Here is a 22,633-nt window from a genome sequence, read left to right on the forward strand (position 1 = left end):
GAGTTTCATGCAAGTTAGGGCCACATAAAGCTACTCTGTCTTAGAGCTCCAGCTTCTTAGCTGTTAGTTTGTTCATTACCACAATTCCTCCATTTTCTCTATTCTTTCTTAGACTTAACATTAGGTCCTTTAGTTCTAATGAGTTTGCTAAAGTCATAGCAACAAATTACCCCCCCCTCTCTCTGTGTGTGTGTGTGTGTGTGTGTAGAGTGCACACATTACAACAATATAAATTTCTCCTCTCACAGTTCAGGTCAAGAAGACCAAAATCAAGGCTTGATTCCCTCTAAGTGCACCAAGGGAGACTGTTCTGTGCCTCCCACAGCCCTCATGCTATCAGGGTTGCATAGCATCCTTTGGCTTGTAGCCTCGTTGCTTCCCTGTCCATCTCATTTACACTTTTCCTTCTTTCTGAGTGCCATTAGGACCCACTGGATAACCTAGGAGTCTATTATGGATCCTGTCTTTTTTAAAACTTTTCAGCCCAGCAGTGGTATTGCTTGCCTTTAAGCCCAGCAGGAAGAAGCAGAGGCAAATGTATCATGTACACCAGGCTGGTGTACATGGTGAAATTCAATGTCAGCCAGGGCCACATAGTGACACTCTGTCTCAAAAAAGAAAAAAAGTTTAAAATGTATGTACAAAGTTGAGGGTAATGGGAGACTTTTTCCATCTATCTCAATCCAACTGGACCAGTTTCTCTCCACCCATCTGGTTCCAGCAACCACTTATGAAATAACCACTCAGAAACTTAATATATATTTATAATTGTTTGGACATTGGCATAGACATCTTACTGGCTAGCTTTCTCTTAATTATTAACCCATTGCTATTAATCTACATCATCACCACATGACCTTGTCTTATCAGTGATGTCCGGGTCTCTTGACTCCCCAGGGACTACATGGCATCTGCCTTTGTCTTCCTTTTCCCTGCCTCTTTGTTCAGAATTCACACCTAAATAAATCCTGCCTGTCTATGGGTCAAAACAGCTTTATTTATCAACCAATAAAAGAAACACATAATCACAGCATACAGCAGACATCCCCCATCAGTTGAGTTTTATTTTGACATTGTCATTCACGCTTTATTCTTATCCCTCATTCCTCTCCACAAAACTTATGGTGTCCCACCTCTCGCTGGTCCCTGTTATCTCTCCCAAAGGCCTGCCTTCTGCTCTCATGTCACAAACATTTTGCTACCTTCTTTTTACCTTTTTATCCCCTTCTTATGCTTTATTTTCTCATCCAATGGTTCCTTCTAGCTTTACAATCTATACTCATACATACATATGTATATAAAAAATTAAAATCTAGGGCCCTCATCTGCGAGCCAGTATGCAGTATCTCCGTCCCCACCCACTGAGTCTGTTTACTGCTGGGATCATACCCGGCACATTCTACATAAACATTCCTAACATGCCTGTCAATGGTGGAAAGTTATCTGTACTCATGGTATTCTAATTTAACCTGCTCTATTAATTCTGCAACGGGTGGCAGCTAAGGGTAGCAACGATGAGACATGGTCTCTCTGCGGAGTTCAGAGTGGCCTCAAAGTCACTGTCTTCCTAAGTGCTGGGATTCTCAGTGTGTCCCACCACACCCTCAATGGCTGGCAATGGAAACACACACACACTTCTATGTAGTCAGTATCTCCTAATAACAGTCAGACACTGTCAGCCTGAATGTCCAGTTTCATACCAAAAAGAACCATGAATGCAAAAGCCATGTGTGTCATGCTTTATGTTTAATGCTGTTATAAAATAGCCCAACAAAACAAAACGACTTAGGGAAGAAAGGACTCTTTGTAGCTCACAACTCCAAGTAGTAGTCCATCACAACAACAACAAAAAGTCTGGGAGGCAGACGCTTAAAACAGCTCGTCATTTTACACCAGAAAGCAAGAGCAGAAAGAAACAGATGCATGCATGTGTGTTACCAGCTTGTTTTCTCTACTTTTGTACAGTTTAGGATCTAAATCCAGGAGATGGTATCATACAAACTGAGTGTGCCTTCACAGCACAACCAATGTAATCAGGATGTCCCTCACCGTCATGCCCTTAGGCCAACCGAATCTAGAGAATCCCTCATTGAGACATTCTTTTCTGGGGTGATTTCAGGGTGATTCTGTATCAAGTTGACAGTTAAAATTAACTGTCGCACAGTACACATATGCACATGTGTGCAAGAAAATGAGTGCAAATGGAAACATCATGTTAGTGAAATAAAGCAGACTCAGAAAGACAAACACTCTATGTTTACTCTCCTATGTGGATCCTACATTTTAATCTTTATGTGTGTGTGTGGGGGCATATATATAGATCATGAAACTAGAAAGAGAACCATGGAAGGACTAGAAAGAAAACAAAAGGAGGGGGGAATAATAGAATGTGTGGTATGATAAAAGCAGAAAGGGGGCTTTTGTGGGGCAAAAGGAACCAGCTGAGGTGGGGTATTTACAGTTTTTTTCTTAATTTTGATGTTTCATAGGACTTTGTTAACTGCCCTTATAACTTCTTCAGTCACCTTGAAAACATTTCTGTAAACTGTATAGGTTATTTATTACCCATCAGTGCATGAGTGCTCAACATCAAAACCATTCCTCATAGCTCGGTGGCCCCATCCTGTTAGTTCCCAGGGTTACTCTGATCCTTGGCAAAGTCCTTCCACCTTATAGATCAGTGTGGAGTAAGTTACACTCATGTGGCCCCATGGAGAGGCCAGACATCACCCTTCCCTCTTCCATGTCAGAATGGCCTTTGTTCTCCTGAGATTTGAGCTGATCACTCTATTTCTTGATGCTTCTTTCTGTTCCCTGATTTTTAAAAGAACATATGGGTTGTGCCTGCTGCAAGTGGGTTAGGGGGAAAATTGTACAAATAATTCTAAGTGCATTATTCACATGTATGTCTACAAGCCATGTATGTGACTAGAGTCTGTGGGTCAGAAGAGGACATAAGATCCCCTGGAGCTGAAATTATAGATGATTGGGAGCCACCATGTAGATGCTGGAACTGAGCTTAGGTCCTCCGGAAGAGCAGCCAGCATTCTTAAGCACTCAGCCACCTCTTCAGCGCTTGCCTTGGTCTTCCCTGTGCCTTTTCTCATGTAGCACAGCTTCATTCTACAATTGCTGGTGGTCATAGAGAGTGCAGAGTACATTTGTTGTGAGAGAGGCTCCTATCCATTAATAGTCCCAACCAAAAACACATCTCAAGCTTCCTAGTCATTGTTGGACTTTCCATTTAGAGACTGTTTAGTGTCTAGACCATGTGTTGACAACTTGTAGACTCGAAGTCTAATGAGAATTTTGCTTCTTCCCAATTGCACAATGAAATGCTTTCTGGAACAGAAGGCATACATCAAACTTTTCTACCACTTAACGTAGGCTCATTGGTGGAATAGGAAGGAAGGGAGAGGGAAGGTCTGAGTTCTCCACTTTAAAAAAAATAGCCATCATTGAGTCAGTGAACATTACACGGCCATTTGCATGAGTTGTACCCTTGATCCTAAGACAAATAATAGTGTGCCAAAAATAGTTGTGCTAGTCAGTTTTTGTTTTTGTTTTGTTTTTTGTTTTGTTTTTGTCAGCTTGACACAAGCTGGAGTTATTTGGGAAGAGGACCTTCACCTGAGAAAATGCCTCCATCAGATTGCCTGTAGATAACTTCAAAGGACATTTTTTAATGATGGGTGTTGCTGTGGAATAATCCTTCCGTACACTGTGAAAAGCTATTGCTCTCATTGTTAATAAAAAGCTGATTGGCCAACAGCTAGGCAGGATTTTCAGGGCAGAGAGAATGCTAGGAAGAGGAAGGGCAGAGCCAGAAGAGTTATGAGCAAGATACAGAGTGGAAACAGGAGGTGCAAGATGAAAGAGAGATAAAGCCATGTAGCAGAATGTAGATTAATAGAAATGGGTTAATTTAAGTTGTAAGAGCTAGTTAGTAATAAGCCTGAGCTATATCGACCAAGCATTTATAGTTAAGTCTTTTGTGGTTATTTGGGAGCCGCTGCTGGGACACAGAAAAACTCTAACCTACAGCATATGGGTGGGACTTTGCCTTCCCTGGGCAGGTGGCCCTGAGTTACCTAATAAATCAGGTTGAACAAGCCGGTAAGTAGTTAAACATCCTCCTCCCTGACTTCTGCTTCAGTTCCTGCCTCTAGGTTCCTGTCCTGACTTCTCTCAGTGATAGAGTGTGAGCTAAGAGACATGGAGTGAAACAAACCCTCTCCTGCCCAGGTTGCTTTTGGCTGTTATGTTTTATCATAATAGTGGAACTGATAAGACACTGGTTGCACACTGACTTTGAAATGAGGAGTGGATCTTAGTTTGTTCAAGCATGAGGGTTTGTTCGCACACATGGGACCAGGGATTCGATAATCATCTCTGATGAAGCAAAGAGAGAACTGGGAGTTTTTGAAGCTGGGGCAAGACCCCAACAGGGTGAGGAATGAGAAGAGTTCTGGGAAGTACAAAGACCTGGAAAGTGTATCCAGAGGGTTTGGAGCAAGTGGATTGTTCAAGAGTCTTTCTTAATGAGACGTGTGTTGTTCAGCAATGCTTTGGGTGGATCATTTCCTGTCAGTGCAGAGAAACAATGGTTTTAGCTTCAAAATCATCCTGGAGTGGAAATGAGAAGGCAGAGTTAACAAATGAATTGATTACACGTCCTTCCTTTTATGAAGGAAAAAACCAGGAGTCACTCGAGGTGAAACAGGTAACTGGTGAACCTGGGGTGCACTGTGGATCTCCTTCAATGCAAGGCTTGTGCAGTAACACACTCTGTGATGTGGTTAAAGACCACAGTGAGCATCGGTCCTCTTTCAGGTCTCCAAACTGTACAGATGCTCAGAGAAGTGAGGTCAAGAGCAAAGACTTCATTTTTAAATTAACATTTGAAGGCTTAGAGGTGGAGCTCAGTGCTAAGCAGGTAGGGCATGATTGAAGTTTTGTGTTTGGCCACCAGCTCTAAACAACAACAACTGTGTTGTTACAACTGTGTAAAATACTTCAAGATACCATGGGGCTTGAGATTCAGTGCAAGTTATTCCTAATGCTGGCTTCATCACTTAGTGATGGGGAAATCAGGACTTATTTCTCCCAAGTCTTAGTTCTTAGTTTAAATATCTACTACAGAATGCCACCATCGAGTAATAACTCTGGAAATGTCTCAGCACAGAGCTTGACCAGTAGTGAAAGTTGTCACTGTCGCCTGTTATTATTAGATGTGCCCCCAGCACATTGAATTGTGCAAATTTCATTAGCTTGGAACAGGGTTGAACACTACCATGCCATATGTTGCTTTGGAGATGATCAATGATTTGGTTGATTCCCTGTATTATTTCCAAAAGAATCGTCTAGGACGTCTTCTGGAGGCTTCTGGTCTAGGAGGAGCTATCTCTTTAGTCAATTCCCTTTAGCCATTTAACTAGAGTATGGCTCTTCCCATCTATCTTCTTTAGGGTTATGAGGACTGTAACCAGCAGGGTCCTCTGTAACGGGTGACCAGTGCAGGCCCTCATCCATCCTTCACACCTGGCATTCCCCACATGATTCCCGGGGAGCATTTTCCATAACTGTATTGTCAGACTCCCTGAAGCTGGGACCCTGTCACCTGCCCTTTCTTAGGCTTCTCACAGCACATGACATCATGCTTTGAAAATAGTAAATACCACAGTGCATGGGCAAGTGTTGAAACAACGTCCCTAATGGCCTTTTGGATGTTGATTCTGTTTTTTGAGACAGAGTCTCAGGGGACTTACCTATTCCCTTGGCAGAAAACTCCAGGAACATGTTCAAATCTTTGGATTTTGCCAATCCTTTGGGAAAATAGTAAAAATCCTCCAGTAAATTGCCAAGTGCCAGCTGCATATGGACAAAAGATCTGTGTTTTCAGTCTGGCAGTGGTGGTGCAGGCCTTTAATTCCAGAAGAAGTAGAAGCAGAAGCAGGCCAGCCTGGTTTATAGAGAAAATTCTAGGGCAGCCAGGGCTACACAGAGAAAAACCCTGTCTCGAAAAATTAAAAACAAACCAAAAAAAAAAAAAAAAAAAAAAAAAAAAAAGATCTGTGTCATTAAGGATTAAGGTAAGGTCCCAGTACCCCAGTACTCTTATGAACACCAAGTTCACCTTCTACCCAGGCCCAATCTATCTTAGAGAGAGAGGAAGTGGAAACCCACCTTTATATCTTAATAATTTGTTTTCTCAGCAGCTTGCTGGTCTATCTTGCTTCCTGCTTCACATCAGAATCTCAAAATGTACCTAATACATGGATATATTACCAAAAAAAAGTCAGTGTGGGCCTATGGAGATGACTCAGTCTGTAAAAGCTTGGCACTGAGTTTGACATTTTAAAAAGAAGCAGAAAAACTGAACATGGATGGGTCAGATGACATTAAGGAGTTGTGGTCCGCCTTGCTGAATACAACCATGTTTGACTCTCCCAACCCCAATCCTGCAGTATGAAGACAGACACAGACAAGAATGTCATGGCTCTTGAGGATGTATGTCCAAGACAGGTCATGAAAGGGCTGACCACAAGGCTGGCAAGGCTCAGCAAGCTAGCATCTGGCTACCAAAGGGAGTGGTGGAGGTTCTTTCCACCAGCAGAGGGCAGTGTCAGGCCAGGCATTTCTCATATCTTAGGCAGGCGCTGCCTCAGCTATGCTGAGCCTGTTGGTCAGTTAAGAGGAAAGAGAAGTAGGAGAAAGAGAGGGGCAGGAGAGGAAAGCACATGGGACTAGGAAGATGAATCAGGGTAGGAATAGAAGACAGGAGAGAGAGAGAGAGAGAGAGAGAGAGAGAGAGAGAGAGAGAGAGAGAGAGAGAGAGAGAGAGAGAGAGACACCATAAAAGAGGGAGCCATTATTGGTTTGAAGAGAAAACTGAACCCAAAGAAAGGTCTAGAGACCTACAAGACTGCTGCCAACTAACAATCTGAGCAACCATGGAAAGGCTACCATAAATGCCCTTCCCAGATAGTGAGATCAACAACTAACTTATCCACCATCATGGAGCCTTCATCTAATACCTGTTGGAAACAGAAGCAAACACCCATACCTAAACACTGAGTCGAACTAGAATCCAGATGCAGAGGGAGAGAGAGGACAAGACCAGGTTGCAGAAACACATAGAGACAGCTGACCTGAACAAGGAGGAGCTAACGGGCCCCCAGACTGATAGCTGGGAATCCAGCATGGGACTGACTCAGGCCCCCCTGAATATGGGTCTCAGCCAAAAGGACTGAGCAGTCTAAGGGACCTCAGACAGTGGAACAAGGATGCATTCCTGGTGCACAAAAGGACCTTGCGGACACTTCTGCCATGGAGGGATACTGCCTTAACCTAGAGACAGGAGAGAAGTCCTACTCCCTACTTCAAATGACCTGTCAGATCTACATGATCCCACCTGGATGGCATGTGGAATTGGGGTGGGGGGATGGGAGGGAGGGTGGTCAGGGTGCATGTGAGGGGGCAGAGAGGGTAAGAGGGAGGGAGGGAGAGAGAGGGAACTGGGATCGACATGTAAAATAATAAATTAAATAAAAAATTAAAAAAAAAAGAGTCTAACCTGCATCTCCTTGTCCACATTAAATCGTGGGAGGTAATGTTTCTTCGATTTGTCTTCAGGGAGATTGGGAAGTAAATACCATGTAAGAAACACATTGCCTAGCACCATCCTTCTTAGATACCACTTACAAGTACACCCAGCTCAATAAGGCAGTCCTTTAATGGGGGTATAGAGATCAGTATACATTTACCATTGCCTGTGTTACCCCAGGCCTCTACCAACCATAATTTAACCCTGCTAGAAGGCATGTTGATATCCATTTCTTAAATAAGCAATTGGGGCTGGGGGTGTAGGTCAATGGTAGAATCATTACTTGTGCAAGGCCCTGGGTTCCTCACAGATAGGAAGCTGAAGGTTGGTGAAGCTCAGATGGTTGGGTGAGGTCCTGGGTTCTGGGATTAGTAATAGGGCTATGCTGCTGACATTAGCTACAGAGGTGCTGTTAACTCCTGACTACACAGAGGGAGGCTAGCTAGCCTGGTATATGGGAGTCCAGGCTGTGCGCTTAGCTAGGCCAGCATTATATTGACTTTACAAAATCTAGCATCAACAAACTAAATCATGCTGACAAAAATGAGCTTTCTACTGGCCAATGAGATGGCTAAGTGGCTGAGAGTATCCTTCCCTGGAACTCACATGGTAGAAGGAGAGAACTGACTCCAGAAAGTTGGCCTCTGACTGCCAAATGTGCACCTTGGTGTGTGCGTTTGCACTGGGCACACACTTCAATGAACTTTCTTTAAAAATGTGTGGGGTGCAACGACCTGGGTCATAATAAAGCTCGGTATGCTTTCACATTTAAAAATATCCAAAGCCGAGTCATGCGAGCTTTGCTTTGAAGCTGCTGGGCCAAGTTCCCTGCTGCAAGCTCCCAGGTGAAAGGAACTGTGAAATCAACACAAATCTGGGGGTGCCTGGGCTGCCTTTCCCTTTATCGTGCTGAAAACCCTCAGAATTCAAGAAACTGGTCAGTGTCTTTCCCAAATCCTGTGAAATCGCTAACCAAGACTGACCACTGTTTTGGCCACACCTACCTGGACATTAAAAGCAAGTTAACACAAGAAACAATAATCAACCTCACGAGGTCATGATAGAATGTTGAAACAGCTACACAGACACTAAGTGACAATTTTTATGTCCCTTAAAGTCTTCACTTCCGAGGAGATGATATTAGTAGGTAGAGAGTTTGGAGGAAGGCAAAGCCCTCACATATGATTAGTTTCTGATGACAGAAAGAAAAGACTGAAGAGACGCCTCCCACCCTGTCCTCTGGGTGAGGAGACCCCAAATCTTCTGCCTTCATTGTTGGATTTTTCTGCTGTTTAATAAACAACAAACACTTTCCTTCCTCTTGCTTCTCTGTATAGAAGAGGGGAGAGGGTTTGACTGATTGGTTGGTTCACAATACTTGATTGAAGTCATTGTTAGTTCAGGCTCCTGAAAGAGCTGGCTTTGATCTATCAATGGCTAGCATCGAGGGTTACTTGGGTGACGATTTGGAATCTGATGATTCTTTTTGGCGATCACCCATCGACCAATTAAAAGCTTGACTGGAGACCATGGCTTGGATCCAAGACCTAACTCTGCCTTGTTCTTTGTTAATTAAATCCCCCATCCTTACTACTGACTCCTGCCCTAGGCCAGACAGCTGGAGAACTCTTCTTGACATGAGGTCTCTTGTCTTGATGAAGAAAAGGAACAAAAGAGAAGGTTGCCACCTCCTGTAGCCAGGCAGTAGTATTGGAGAGACAGGGGCCTGGTGTCTGTAAGTCTCAAGTCACCATCTCCATAAGTCTGGGGAAACCGATGGCTCTGGGAAAGAAAGAGGAGTTGAGCCCATCAGAGAGGAAGCTGGAGCCTTACCACAGTGGAAAGCCAGTTGGTAGGGGTTTAGGGTACAGGCATAGGTTCAGTTCTATCTATGGAAAGAGAGGGGATCAAAATGAGCTAATTCTCCTTCCAAATCCCTTACTGTTATTTGAGAAGACACTAAAGGTATAAAGGAATCCTTTTTCTTTTCTTTCTTTCTTTCTTTTTTCTTTTTTTCTTTTTTTTTTTTTTTTTTTTTTTTTTTTTTTTTTTTTTTTGTTTCCTTTTTGTTTGTTTGCCTATTGAGACAGGTTTCTCTGTGTAACTTTAGAGCCTGTCATGGAAATAGCTCTGTAGCCCAGGCTGGCCTTGAACTCACAGGGATCTACCTGCTTCTGCCTCCTGAGTGCTGTGATTAAACACATATGCCACTATCACCTAGCTAAAAAAACAAAACAAACAAACAAACAAAAAACCCTTTTTCACTTGTAATGAATTCAACCATTTTCCAAGTTTGCACAGAGATCCAAGTGGATTTTATGGCTGAAAACTTATTTAATTTCAAAATGTTTTTTCTTCTTCATGCAATATATCTCGACTGCAGTTTTGTCTCCTTCTACTCCTCCTAGTTCCCCCTACACACTTCCAGTCTCCCCCAGATATTCTGTTTCTCTTTGGAAATGAACAGGCCTCCTGGGGCTATCGACCTAACATGCATAACAAGATATAATAAGACTAGGCACAAACCCTCTCATATCAAGGCTGGGCAAGGGAACCCAGTAGAAGAAAAAAGGTCATAAGAGCAGACAAAAGAGTCAGAGACACCCTACTCCCACTGACGGGAGTCCCACAGGAACAAGCTAACAATCACAACGGTGCAGAGCCATGCAGGCTCCGTGAGTGCCTGTCTGGCATGACTTCAGTCTCTGTGAGCCCTGCCTGGTTGGTTCTGTGGGTCATGTTCTCCTGGTATCCTCTACCCTTTTGGTTGCTATAGTTCACCAAACTTTTTCCAGCCCCCTTTCCTTCTCCATGTGCTGAGGATTGAACCCAGGACTTTATCACCGAGCTGCGTCTCCAGGGCTCCTTTGAGCTTTGATAAAAACAAACTTTCCAAAAGTAGAAGTGTTCAAGGCAAAAGTTGAGAACTTTCAGTTTTCTTCCTAAGCCAGAAACAATTAGTTTTATTCCATGTTTTCACTGTTAGGGAATTTTTGACACTACCGAGCCCTACAGAATCATAAAACAATGCTCCCCCACACCTTGTCTGGTGACCTCAAAACTATGGGTGTGTCTCCAACAAAAAATCTCTTTTAACACTTTGAGTGGGTTTTTTTTGTTTGTTTGTTTTTTATTGCAGTTCTTACACTTCACACTATAATCAAAGCCTGCTATCTCCTGCTATCTTGGACTTGCAAAATTTGTGACTCACTCTAATCATGACCCTGTCTGGCATACACATCAGTAGTCACTTTTAAAGAAGTACAAACTGTGAGCTTCCTATTTCAACTTAATCTTGCATGTTTTATGTGAAACTACTCCTTTACCGTTACCATGCTAAACTTGATCTTCAAATAAGCTAAGAAAATAGGATATATTTCCCAACAGGGATGATATGCAAAACAAATTTCAATCTGTAAGTTAAGTGCTTGGAGCAATACGTGGTTAATTCTTTTACATGTCTTGGCTGAAAAGAAGTCGTTTGAAAAGTTACCTAACCTAAACAGAGTCTAACTAACTTAATCCTTAGCCTCCCAAATGCTCAAGGACATGTGGTATGAGGCCTCTAATGTCTAATATTCTGACTTACGGAACATGTCCTAAAGCTGCCCGGCTTGGAATTGGATATATAAAGATATTTCTTGGCGCCATGTCAGTTTAAGGGAACATGTATATATGACCAGTGTCTAAAATGCATTAACCTGAGACCCTAGATTTTAGAACTTTGGGAGCCTCTCTTTCCACAGCTGGACTCTTTCCAGAAGGAGAGGAAATCTGAGATCATGGTCTCCTTTGTCTGCCAGCATCCCACCCTTAAGAGGTACTTACAAGGATGCTGGCCCGGCGGAGTGGGAGACTAGTTTGTCGTGGGAGATGACAGTCTGCCTGATATTCTGGAGTTCTGTGTGCCTCCATGTGGACAGCTTTGTGTCTGAGACAGTTGCTGTGTAAAGAACCAACTCTTGGAAAACTGGGTTTTGGTGCCAGTGAGCATATTGAGTGTGAGATTCATTTTTACCCCAACACTGCTCCCTCACTAACTGTGTTGCCCCAATCCCAACACCCAGCCACCATGATCCTTTAGTTTTGCCACCTGAAAATCAAATGGCAGAAGTGTATCTGTGTCTGAGAGCTATGCTGTATCGCCACGAGGCAAAAGCAATTGAAATAGGACACATTCGAGGTGGCCACAGATTTTTAAAAAACTATCCACCAAACACCTGCCAAGCTCCATTTCTGATGCCCACCTCTCTCCCCCTCCCCATCTGTACTCTGTTATAAACTTCACACCAACAGGCTCTCACTCCAGCCTCTGATCCCAAGCTGCTCCAGGGGTACACCTCATCTTGGGGTCTTCAACGCTGGCCCATGCACTCGCACTCTACCCTTGAACAAAGCAGGGTAGGGTGCGAGTGCATGGTACCCTGCAGTGGTAGTTTCACAGATTACCTAAAGTAGCCATGAAAACCATATCATACCCCCCCCCTTTTTTTGTGGTCCCATCAAGTGTGGATTGTGCTCAAAGACCTCCAGTGGATGCCTATCATAATAACAGACAGGATTAAACATTGTACATACTATGCTGGGGTGTATGATGAACTCTCACACCCATGCATTCTCTCTCATTCATGATGTGAGACATCCCTTCATTCAGTGTTTCCTTGCTGTATACATTACTTTCTTGTTAGTCACTGACTAGCCATGTTTTCAATCTACTTTCTCAGTATCACAATGTTTTTTTGAGAGTAACCCTTGGACTGGTGAGCAATTTAAAGCTTAAGGACCACTTATTTCTAGAATAGTCCATGGTTCTAGGCTGTGGGTGATCTTGGGTAGCTGAAACTGAGAAAAAGAAAACCTTCCCAAAGGAAGACATCTCTATTGAGTGCTAACTCATATCCCATGAATAGAATGTTAGGGGACCCAAGAGGAGAGGGGCTACCTGAGACCCCTTCCATTTATGTATGATATGTGCCCAGTGGTACCCTAAACCTTACATGTCTATATCAGGGGATACATGGCCCATGTGGCCTCTGATATTTACTTAAGGACTTCTGTTAAAGGCTTTTAAAAAGCCTTCGGTGGTTGTGTGCTTGTGTGGTACTTCATCCTCTGCAGTGGACCTATAGTCTAAGGAAGGGGATTTTCATAGATAGAGGAGAGCCCTTGATAATGACACCCTTCCTCTTGCTCATTAGCTCTGGGAGATAGACTATCCTTGTGTTGTTTTACCACTGACTACTCTAGTCCTCCCCACTGAATAGCCCCAAATGAAATGGCACTATTTGCTTTATTGAAGGAGTCCAGCTCTGGATCTGTTCAGTGTGCCGGGCCAGCACAGCTTTGAGAGTTCTGCTCTTTTCAAAGCAAGTAAGCCACATTCTAATTTTCATTGGCAAGTGTGATTTTAAAAAGCAATCATCTTTATTTTCTCCTAAGGAATAACCATTGTCTCATCTCTTCCTGCTTTTCTAAACACTCATCTTTGTGTGGTGTGTGGGAGACTCTTCACCCATCAAGTCCAAGCTCCTCTGAGACCCCCCCCCCCCCTTGACTCTTCCAGACAGATGAAGCAGTATGTGTCTCATGTGGGCTTCTTTAGGATGCTCCTTAGTCCTGCTGTCACTACGGACAAGAAAAAGTAAAAGGATGCTCTTCATAGCAACAAGGGAGGTGATCAGAGAAAACATGGGATATGCAGTTATGCCTGACTTTTCGATAAGCGATAAGCAATTCTTAGTATTTGGAATATATTTGGACATTTTGTTATTGATGATTGAGGTGGGAGGGCCCAGCCTTGGTTATGTAAGAAAGCAGGCTTAGCAAGCCATGGGGAGCAAGCCAGTAAGCAGCATCTCTCCATGGCCTCTGCTTCAGTTCCTGCCTCCAGGTTCTTGCCTGTAGTTCTTGCCATGGCCCCCTTCAGGGACAGATTGTGACCTGCAAGTTGTATGATGAAACAAATCTTTTTTTCCCCTAAGTTGCCTTTGGCCAGTGTTTTATCACAACTGAGAAGCAACTGAGAATGTGGGAGTGGATTTTCTGCCAAGCCATGCAGCAGTATTCTTGCTCAAATTGGATCCACAAGAGGGAAACCTAAAGCCAGGTGTGGTTGAATAGAAGGCTCAGAAGATGAGGAGCCTGGTTAAAGTTCAGTCAAGAGAAAGCTTTTGTGACCACCAGTGACAGATACAGTGTTCAGAGCCTCTGTTTTCCTGTGTCACATGAAGGCTGTCCAATTCTGCACTGGTGAAAATATGGGACCTGGCGCAGGGCTGGAAAGCCTTTGGTGGTACCATGACAACAGGATACATTAAATAAGACTATGCATCATTGTTGGAAAAATATTGGGAACTGTGTTGCAGAAAGTTTCTCTAACGCTTTGAGTAATTGTTCCAGATAGCCAAGCCATAGCAAGGCTCTGCAGAAAGCACAAACTGGAGAAAAATCAAGCCCCGCAGATGTGTAAAAATAGATATGGGTCAGGCAGGAATATGGAGATGAGCACTCCGTAGGCTGTGAAGCTGGTACACTGTGTTTTGTTCTGTTCTGTTCTGTTTTCTCAACTACCGTTGTCACCCCACCCCCCACCCGGGCAATAAAAATCACAAGAATGAGTTGCAAGAGAGAGAGAGGCTAGGTAAAGAAATGTGCTGAAGTCAGGGCTGAGGCTGCTTCAGGCACACACTGCCAGCGTTGCCATCCTCATGGGAGCAAAGATGGCTGAGCTGGGGGAGAAGAGAGAGGGCAGATGGACTAGAGGCGTCCAGCCTCCTGCTGGCTTCCAGAAAGGCAGCTTTTTTGTAACAAAGGGCTGACCCTGGGGACTGGCCCAGCACCTGCTGTTCAGCCTTTGAACAATAATGGCAGTTCACCAAAAAACAAACAAAAAATCCAATCTCTGATTTTGAGTCTGGGGTGATTCTTTGTGAAGTGGCTGGATCCCCCAGAAATGCTTTCCAGGTGCTATCCTCTTCCTTCTTCCTTGCCTGCTTCCCACCTCTCAATCCAGACACAACAACTCTACCATGCAAGAAACCTCTCCTAATTTTTCAGCTAGACAGCAGAGAGCAAAGAAGGGTGGGAGAGTTTGGACTCTGGATTTTGAGCCCTGTGGACAGAGGTTAAGGCAGAGGGGATTGCCCTATGACTTGGGTTTGGTGGTTGTTTAAAGTACGTTAGACTACTATTGATTGTTTTAGGCTTCTTGGAATCTTCTGTAAACTATCTTTGCAGTGACAAATACATCATTGCCTTATGAAAGCATGAGCAAACTATCCTTAAGAAGACAAAGGTGTCTAAATGCATTGTTTTGAAGGAAGAAATCATAAATGCTTTTGTGGGGTGTGTGGGGGGTCTCTTCAACTTTCCTGAACTAAAAGTTTTGAATGAAGAAGGAAGATGTTTCTACTTGATGAACTAGTTAGCACATACCCCTTTCTCCTGAGTGACAGGGACATTGCTGATGGTCATGATCTGAAGGGAAGCTGCAGTCTGGTCCTCTTCCTAGCTTCCTGGGTCTTTGGAAGCTGATCTTGTTTATTCAAAGACCCTCTGCTGGGTGTTAAATAAAAAACCACTTGAGGGTGGAGACCAGGCTTCACATTTGACTCTCTATGTTTATCATAGTATATAGTAGATAAGAGAGAGAGTGTGTGTGCGTGTGTGTGTGTGTGTGTGTTAAATTAGTGTGAATTAAATGCCTTAACCATGGAGAGATTGCTTGATGGTTCTATTCTCTCTGTTCCGTTTCACTTTTAAATTGTTCTAGTTCACAAGCAAAAGCTTATGCTTCAGCTTAGAGTACAAACACATTTCTTTAGTTCCCTGGGCTTTACTTTTAAAGTGTGGCTTGTGGACTGTCTGGCTTTCTGTGAAGAGAGGCAAGGCTTCCCCCTTTATAAATTTTGACATTCAATTTTTCACAATTGTGCATAGTAGTTCCTCGTTTTGTTTAAAAGCAGAATTGGGAGGGATGAGGAGTCAAGCGGAGACAACAGCAGTAAACAACCAGGAAGCACTGCTCTGATTACACTAATGTCTGGAGCTTGCTTGAGTCTGTTTCCTCACTCGTTCAGATTGCAGCAATTTTTGATGCCCTTGCCAATGTTTGTGTTATTTTTTAACTTTAAAGATGTAACAGATTGCTCTAAAATAAATAACTTAATCTAGTGTTTCAAAGATTCCCAGCGCTTGCAACTTTCACTCTGGCTTCTCCTCTGGCTTGGAGGAGTTCTGCCCAACAAATTGCTTTGGTACCTCATTCCATGTGGAGGGGTGTTTTCTTGCTTTGTTTGTTTGTTTGTTTGTTTGTTTTCAACTGGAGTCTGTTTTGTACTATTTGGTTCCAAATATTATAGGGTGGATCATGTTTACTACTAAAGCAGTAACCCAGTCTCTTCCAAGAAAGGAGAGAGTCATGTTCCTAGCAGCTGCATCCCTGAACTTGTGGGTGGAGAATTGAGGGGATGCAGAGCTGTCTCTAGGGTGAGAATCTAAGCCACCCGTCACAAGAATCCACTGTTTCCAGGCTGATGCATTTGTAGACCTCAGGCTATGAAGAGATGGCCAAATTCTACCCAAAGTACCTTCACTGTAGCTATAATTTGTTTTTAGTGTGTGTGTGTGTGTGTGTGTGTGTGTGTGTGTGTGTGCGTGTGTGTGGTGGCAAGTTCTTTCACATACTAAACCATTTCACCAGTCCCCTCAATGTAACTTAAAACAGAACATCTGGTTGGAAATGTCTAGCTACATGCAAAGTGATCCCACCCTCAATCAACTAGTGGATGTCTGTTTTATTTTTGAGACAGGGTCTTATTATACTCCTTTGGCTGGCATCGAACCCATTGTTTGTCCTCATGGAAGAAGCCTCTATAGTAACAACAGAAAAAAACAAGTTATGATACTTTCTCTCTTTCCTAAATGAGAACGAAAAGCTCTTTCAATTGGATTAAATAAAGATTAAAAACAAAGAATCTAGTGACCATGTGCCATTTCATCCCGGCAGGCCGCCATTGTGAGGTCCACCAGATGATCGGGAACTACATGTGGGATTCCAGAACTAACAAGTCGTTCGACATTGGGGTCAACCGAGACAGCCTGCTGCCCCTCTGGTGGAATGGGTCAGAGCCATTGTGGGTCACTCTGATGAAGGCCCGGAGGAAGGTCTACATGTATTATTGGCCAGGTGAGTGTACTGACCTCCCTTCTTCCAATCTCAAACACCAAGGGAGTCTTCCCTGGAAAGTAAAGTGGAGTACCTCCCAAGGCCACACCCTGGTAGATTTTTACCTAAGAAATATGCTCTAAAGGCACATTTAAAATTTTAGGAATTTTTAAATTTTAACTTAAAATTTCCCTAAAGGTATATACTTTATATTGAATGAATTCCTCCCTTTATCCCTCACTACCCCCACTACCCCTCCTCTCTCACACTAATCCCCTTTATTCACCTAGAGAGTTTCACTTCTAGTTTTATTTGGTGTATATACACATGATTTTATGTGACTATGAAAACTAGGGACCACAAATGAGAGGAAGCATGGCTTACTTTGCTTAATTTGATTGTCTCCAGTTGCATCCATTTTTAGCACAGATAACATAGATGCCATCATGGATTTGTATGCTGCATTTTCCTTATTTCCTCTGTGGTTGCACACCTAGGTTGGTTAGCTACTGTGAATCATGGTGCAGGGAACTGATGCACAAGTGTTTCTGGGATAAGACTTAGAGGTCTTTGAATAAACATTCATAGTGATGCAACTCTGTCATGTAGTAGCTCTAGTTATAGCTTGTTGAGAAGCTGAAGTGTCCATACTCATTTCCATGGGGGACTGAACTAGCTAACATTCCCATCAACAGAACACAAGGATTTGATTCTCTTTTATCCACATATGTACAAGCATTTGTTTTTGTTGTTTGTTTTCTTAGTGACTGGGATATGATGGAATCTCAGTGTATTTTTATTTATATTTCAATGATATTTAATGAGACTGATTTCTCTCTACACACACACACACACACACACACACACACACACACACACACACTTCTTCTTTGCTGAACTATTTGTTCATTTCACTATCCCATTCATTAACTGGCTTGCTTGTTTCCTTCTTGCTATATTTTTTGAGTTCTTTGTATATTCTGAATAGTAATCCTCTACCAGATGCATAGACAGCAAATATTTTCTATGGACACATCTTAAAAAAAATTCTATCCATGAGATCTATAGTGTCAACAGGTCCAATGCCATTTCCTGGTTCACATGCTCTGGTGTCACATCCTCAAATTTCATGTGCAACATTTTCATTGTGGAAGAGAAATCAACTTTAGTTTGCTCATTGAATTTTACAAAGGAGTTGAATACCATTCCTACACACTTCTTTTTTTTTTTTTAAAGAAAGAATGTTCTTATTTATTCTTTGAGAATTTCACTCAATATATTTTGAATTTCTATGCACTTTTAATTTCCCCCACATCACTAAAAATGGAAAATCAAAGCACTCACAACTGTTTGGTAATGAATTTCATGACACCTCGTACTGTTGACTCCTTTTGTACACCTAGATAATTGGGAAGCAAAACTATTTCACTGTAATGAAGTAAATAATACTACAACCTGTCTTGTACTGTGAAAACTAGTGGATGCTGTCATTCCTGTCTATTGAATAGCTTTCCTTAAGAATGAGGAGTTTCAGGGGCAGCCAAAGGCATTTGTCACCAAGCTGGAAGAGTTCAACCTCTGGAACCCACGTGTTGGAAGGAGAGAACAGACTCCAGTGAGTTGTCTACACACACACACACACACACACACACACACACACACACACACACACACACTATAGGTAAAAGTATGAGAGCATTCATACTGACAAAATAATCGCTCTGCTACTGTGGATTTGTTTTTTTCAGCAGGTGATGTACAATATGTCTTTCCCAGGCACATGGCTATGGTGCTTCCCCCAATGCTATAATACTGATTCTTGTCATTATGGAGCCAGCTATTGGTAAAAGCCTAAAAGAAATGAAGGGATAAATGAGCAGCAGCCTGGTGGGAGATAGAGAAAAACAGCAGAGATCTCACTGGCTTGGACTGCGGGGAGGGAGGGCAGAACAGCTGAGAGAATTGTGAAAGCCCAGTGGACTATGGGAGAGTGCTGCTGACAGGCATGGGGGAGAGTGGAGGGAAGGATGAGTAATCCAGAGCTGAGTCACACAGAGCCTGCACTGAGGCTGTGGGCTTTCTACAAGAGTTCCGAGGATGCTCTCTGGAGCTGGCCACATTGAGAGATGTTCAGGGCACTCTGCAGATCTCAAAGGATCTCAGAGCACAGACAGATGGAGCCTGCAGAAGGCAGCCCTACTGCCAAGCTGTGCTGGAATCCTGAAAGCTGTCACAGAGCAGGAACAAGCATCCACAGGTAGGCTCACAAAGGCCAGCACATATGGCGTTAAGTCCAAATTGGGCAGAAGAACATAATGTACCAACACAGTTAAATTCAGAGTGGCACCAGGGATTCTGTGCATAAACCACCAGTCACCTAGACTGGCATGAGATGCTTTACATCAAGGGAAGGAGAGTCAGTTCCATTTGACATCACCGTGATGGAATATATCTGACAGAAGTTACTTAAGAGAACAAGGGTTTATTTTCACTCCTGGTTTCAAAGGTTGAAGTCCATAGTCACTTGGATCCATGCACTTGAATAGAATAGTTCATGGAGCCTGTGGCAGAGAATAGCCATTCACATCACAGTGGACAGGGATCATACAGCAACACTAGAATTGGAAACCAGACTATAACTGTCAAAAGCCCACTCCTAGTGACCTACTACTGTCAGCTACATCCTATCTCCTAAAGGTTCTGCAGCATGCCATGGGAACAAGCATCCAAAGCTTGAATCTATGCAGGACATTTATGACCCAAACTATAACATAAACGTTTAGGAGTACTCTTTTATTTAAAATATAGATCTAAATGGGGTTATGAAGTTGATTGTTAGAGTAAGGAAGTGTAGGTCAATCTAGGAAGACTTATCTAAAGCATCAAGTTCAGATTTAAGCTGACTTTGCTGCACATTAAGGTCACCTTTAGAAACATTACTATCAATGAATACAAGAGATTGCATGTATAGGCACAGGAAGACTGTGACAACTGCTTGGTCGTTGGCCTAAGGACCACCAAGATGAATATTTCCACAATATCACATAGCCACCTTCCATAGTATCTGATTGGCTTTGTTCTTTTTATTGTGGACCTTAAACTTTTAATGTTTTGAGAGGTACCATTGGCACAATTGCCACCCCCATCCACACACCAATGTACACATGCCTTGTTTATGTGCAGCTCTGTCCATGATGTTAGGTGTAGTCACAGACAACCTCTGTTATGGTAAGGTGGGAGGAAATCTGGACGGGGCAGTGGTCATATTCCAAAGCGCTTGCTGTTGTCTTATAGAGCATTGCTTTTCTTTCACCTGGGAGAATGTTAATTTATATATCACTGAATATGTGATGAATCTCAAAGGTAATTTCCCTGTACAATATTTTATTGCTCCCCCAGAACAGCTCTTTAGGGGTAGTAAGAGGCCATCATTCTTTTCAAACCATAGTTCAGCAGCTCATAGTCATGGAGAAGTAATGAGAAAAAAAGAGGCTAAAAAGTGGTTTCCTCGGTGGCCTACTTGAAGGCTAGCCAAAGATCTGGATTGAAGTCTTCATATAAATTAGATGAAAAGCCCCTTGCTTCTTAGGCACCGTCAGGTCCTTCAAAACTGAATACCCCGTTGAAGTTTTTTCTGAGTGTAAGCTGCCCAGCCCAGGCTACAATGCCCCAGTCTCCTTCATTCCTGCCAATAAAGGGCCGAGGGAGTCATGGTCACTGTTGTCCATTCTCTCTCCTCCCTGGTGCCTTCCAGGCTTAGACAATGACCTAACAAGTGCTCATTTGTCTCTACAAGATTAAGTGAAGTGCCATTCATGTCTTCTAAACATGCCTGGATTTTATTTTCTTCTTCCATATTCTGTTTCCTTTTCTACTCCCGACAGGACACTGTACATACTTCTTGGTGAGGCCTGGACAATCTTCATTGCTTCAGCAATCTGTGTTATGACATTTTGAGTCTTGCCATTAAGTCAATATTTAGACGTATAACTTAGAAATGGCAGTAGTTCAAGTCTTCCTGTCAGGTAGATAAAGCAACAGGGTGAAAAATTGAGCAGCGGGGGAAGAGTCCACCTTCCCTTAGCCCAAATCTTAAGATGTTTAATATTTGTCAACAGAGCTTTTTAAAGCCCTGCCCACTTGTGCCATTGGGTTATGCAGAGGAAAGCATGCTCAAATAATAGTTCCAGGCTGAAATAAGCCAGGAATAGTGCAACTGGGACCCACCTTGCTCTACAAATGTTAAGAACTAATTACATGTTGATCACAAGCTTTACTTTTTTATGTCAAGGAAATTTTATTTTGAAAAGGAATCTTCAATTGACATTGCAGAACAACCCAAGGGTAAATGGCTGTCCTGAGTAAGAAGACAGGGAATTGGGGTCGGTGACAAGATTGTATTTGGGAAGAACATTTTTGCTCCTCATATCGCGAGTCTGTCCTACACGGTGGCCGCAGATTTTAGGTTTATTCTATAGTTGTCTGTTAAAGGTTGCCATTCTGGTTCTGGTGTTGGATTTTACTATGTTAATTTTCAACAGCCTGATGCCAAGAAGACTTGAACAAAACCACCAATTTACTCTAGGATGATGTTGGGTGTGCCTTGGCTCAACACCACAGCCTCTTCTTGTACCGTGCAGGTATTTAGACCAATTAATACTTTCCATGCAGAAAACCACACATGGCTCCCAACCTTCCCTCCCTTTCTAGACAAAGGCTGTAGGTGGCTGTTTGCTCATCTCATATCCAGTTTGGGCAGTTAAAATCACAGTGATTTCATTTGAATCAGCAAGAAGAGCATACTAGATATTGGTCAGGAGTGATGGAACATCTACAGTGCCTTACTCTATCTTGCCATAACATGACCTTGACACCCCTCTGCCAAGCTGACCTTAGACTATGTAGCTAAAATTAGGAGTATCCATCACGGATACTATGAGCCAACATGATAGCTCCATCATTGCCTGTGTGTACATGATGTCTAAAGGTCAAGGGAGGGTGGATGTGATGTGGATGAGGCAAGAAATATCCTAGGCCAGAATGTTATTCCACATCTCAGAAACATTGCTCTAGCTGCAAGAGCAGAATGGAATAGAGACGTTAGAGTGAAAGACAGATAATGCACAAAGTCTTAGGGGAGAGATGATCATAGCTTGAACTATAGGCTTGGTATTAAGGCATTGCTGCTTGAGAAACACATTTACAAATTAATTGCTAACACTTAATAGCGGATTGGATTTGGGGTTGAGGCATCAGTCAGCAATAGCCATGACACTAAGTTCCTGGCTTTAGAACTGTCTGGATGGTGATACTCTGCTGAATTGAAAAGAATGACTTGCAGGTAGAGAAGCATTGCCTATAATTATACTCTGAGATATCAGCTGACAGGTTTGGAGCACAAACAAGAGAGTTGGTGATCCATTTTGGGTATGGTAGAAGTTAGTTGAGCCCTGAGTATAAATAAAGACATCCCCCTGGGGAGAGACTAAAGCAATTCAGATTGTTCCAATTTCAAACACAGCCCTGAGAAAATTTCGGTTTTGGTGAATCAGCAAGAAGAAGGTGAACCTGAAAGAAAACCAAAAGGGTTGTGTGGCTTGAGAAATGAGGGGAGAGAACAGAATGAAAAGAATAAGGGGAGAGAACAGAATGAAGAGAAATGCCATTCTCATCTGATAGGATCGGGACAGTTTCTCTGAGCTGATACCAATTAAAATGTCTTTATAGACACATGTACAAATGCCAAATGGACAAATGACTTCAGGAGCAGAATGGGCATCATTGCTGGTTAAGGTCATTGGACACTGTAGAGATTGCAAACAGAACATGCAGCTACCTGCTGATATATCACTGGATGACTC

At 42.9% G+C, this 22,633-nt stretch overlaps 1 protein-coding gene across 1 annotated transcript in view; it reads left to right on the plus strand.

The window, feature by feature from the left end:
- The window catches only part of Enpp6 (ectonucleotide pyrophosphatase/phosphodiesterase 6), a 96,493-nt gene that overhangs the window by 21,825 nt on the left and 52,035 nt on the right, over positions 1–22,633 (plus strand). Inside the window, exon 2 of the mRNA XM_051182410.1 lies at positions 16,614–16,793. Coding sequence (XP_051038367.1) covers positions 16,614–16,793 — 180 coding nt within the window. The remainder of the gene's footprint in view (positions 1–16,613; positions 16,794–22,633) is intronic.

This window comes from Phodopus roborovskii, unplaced genomic scaffold (assembly GCF_943737965.1).
Source record: "Phodopus roborovskii unplaced genomic scaffold, PHOROB, whole genome shotgun sequence".
Classification (NCBI taxonomy): Eukaryota; Metazoa; Chordata; class Mammalia; order Rodentia; family Cricetidae; genus Phodopus; species Phodopus roborovskii.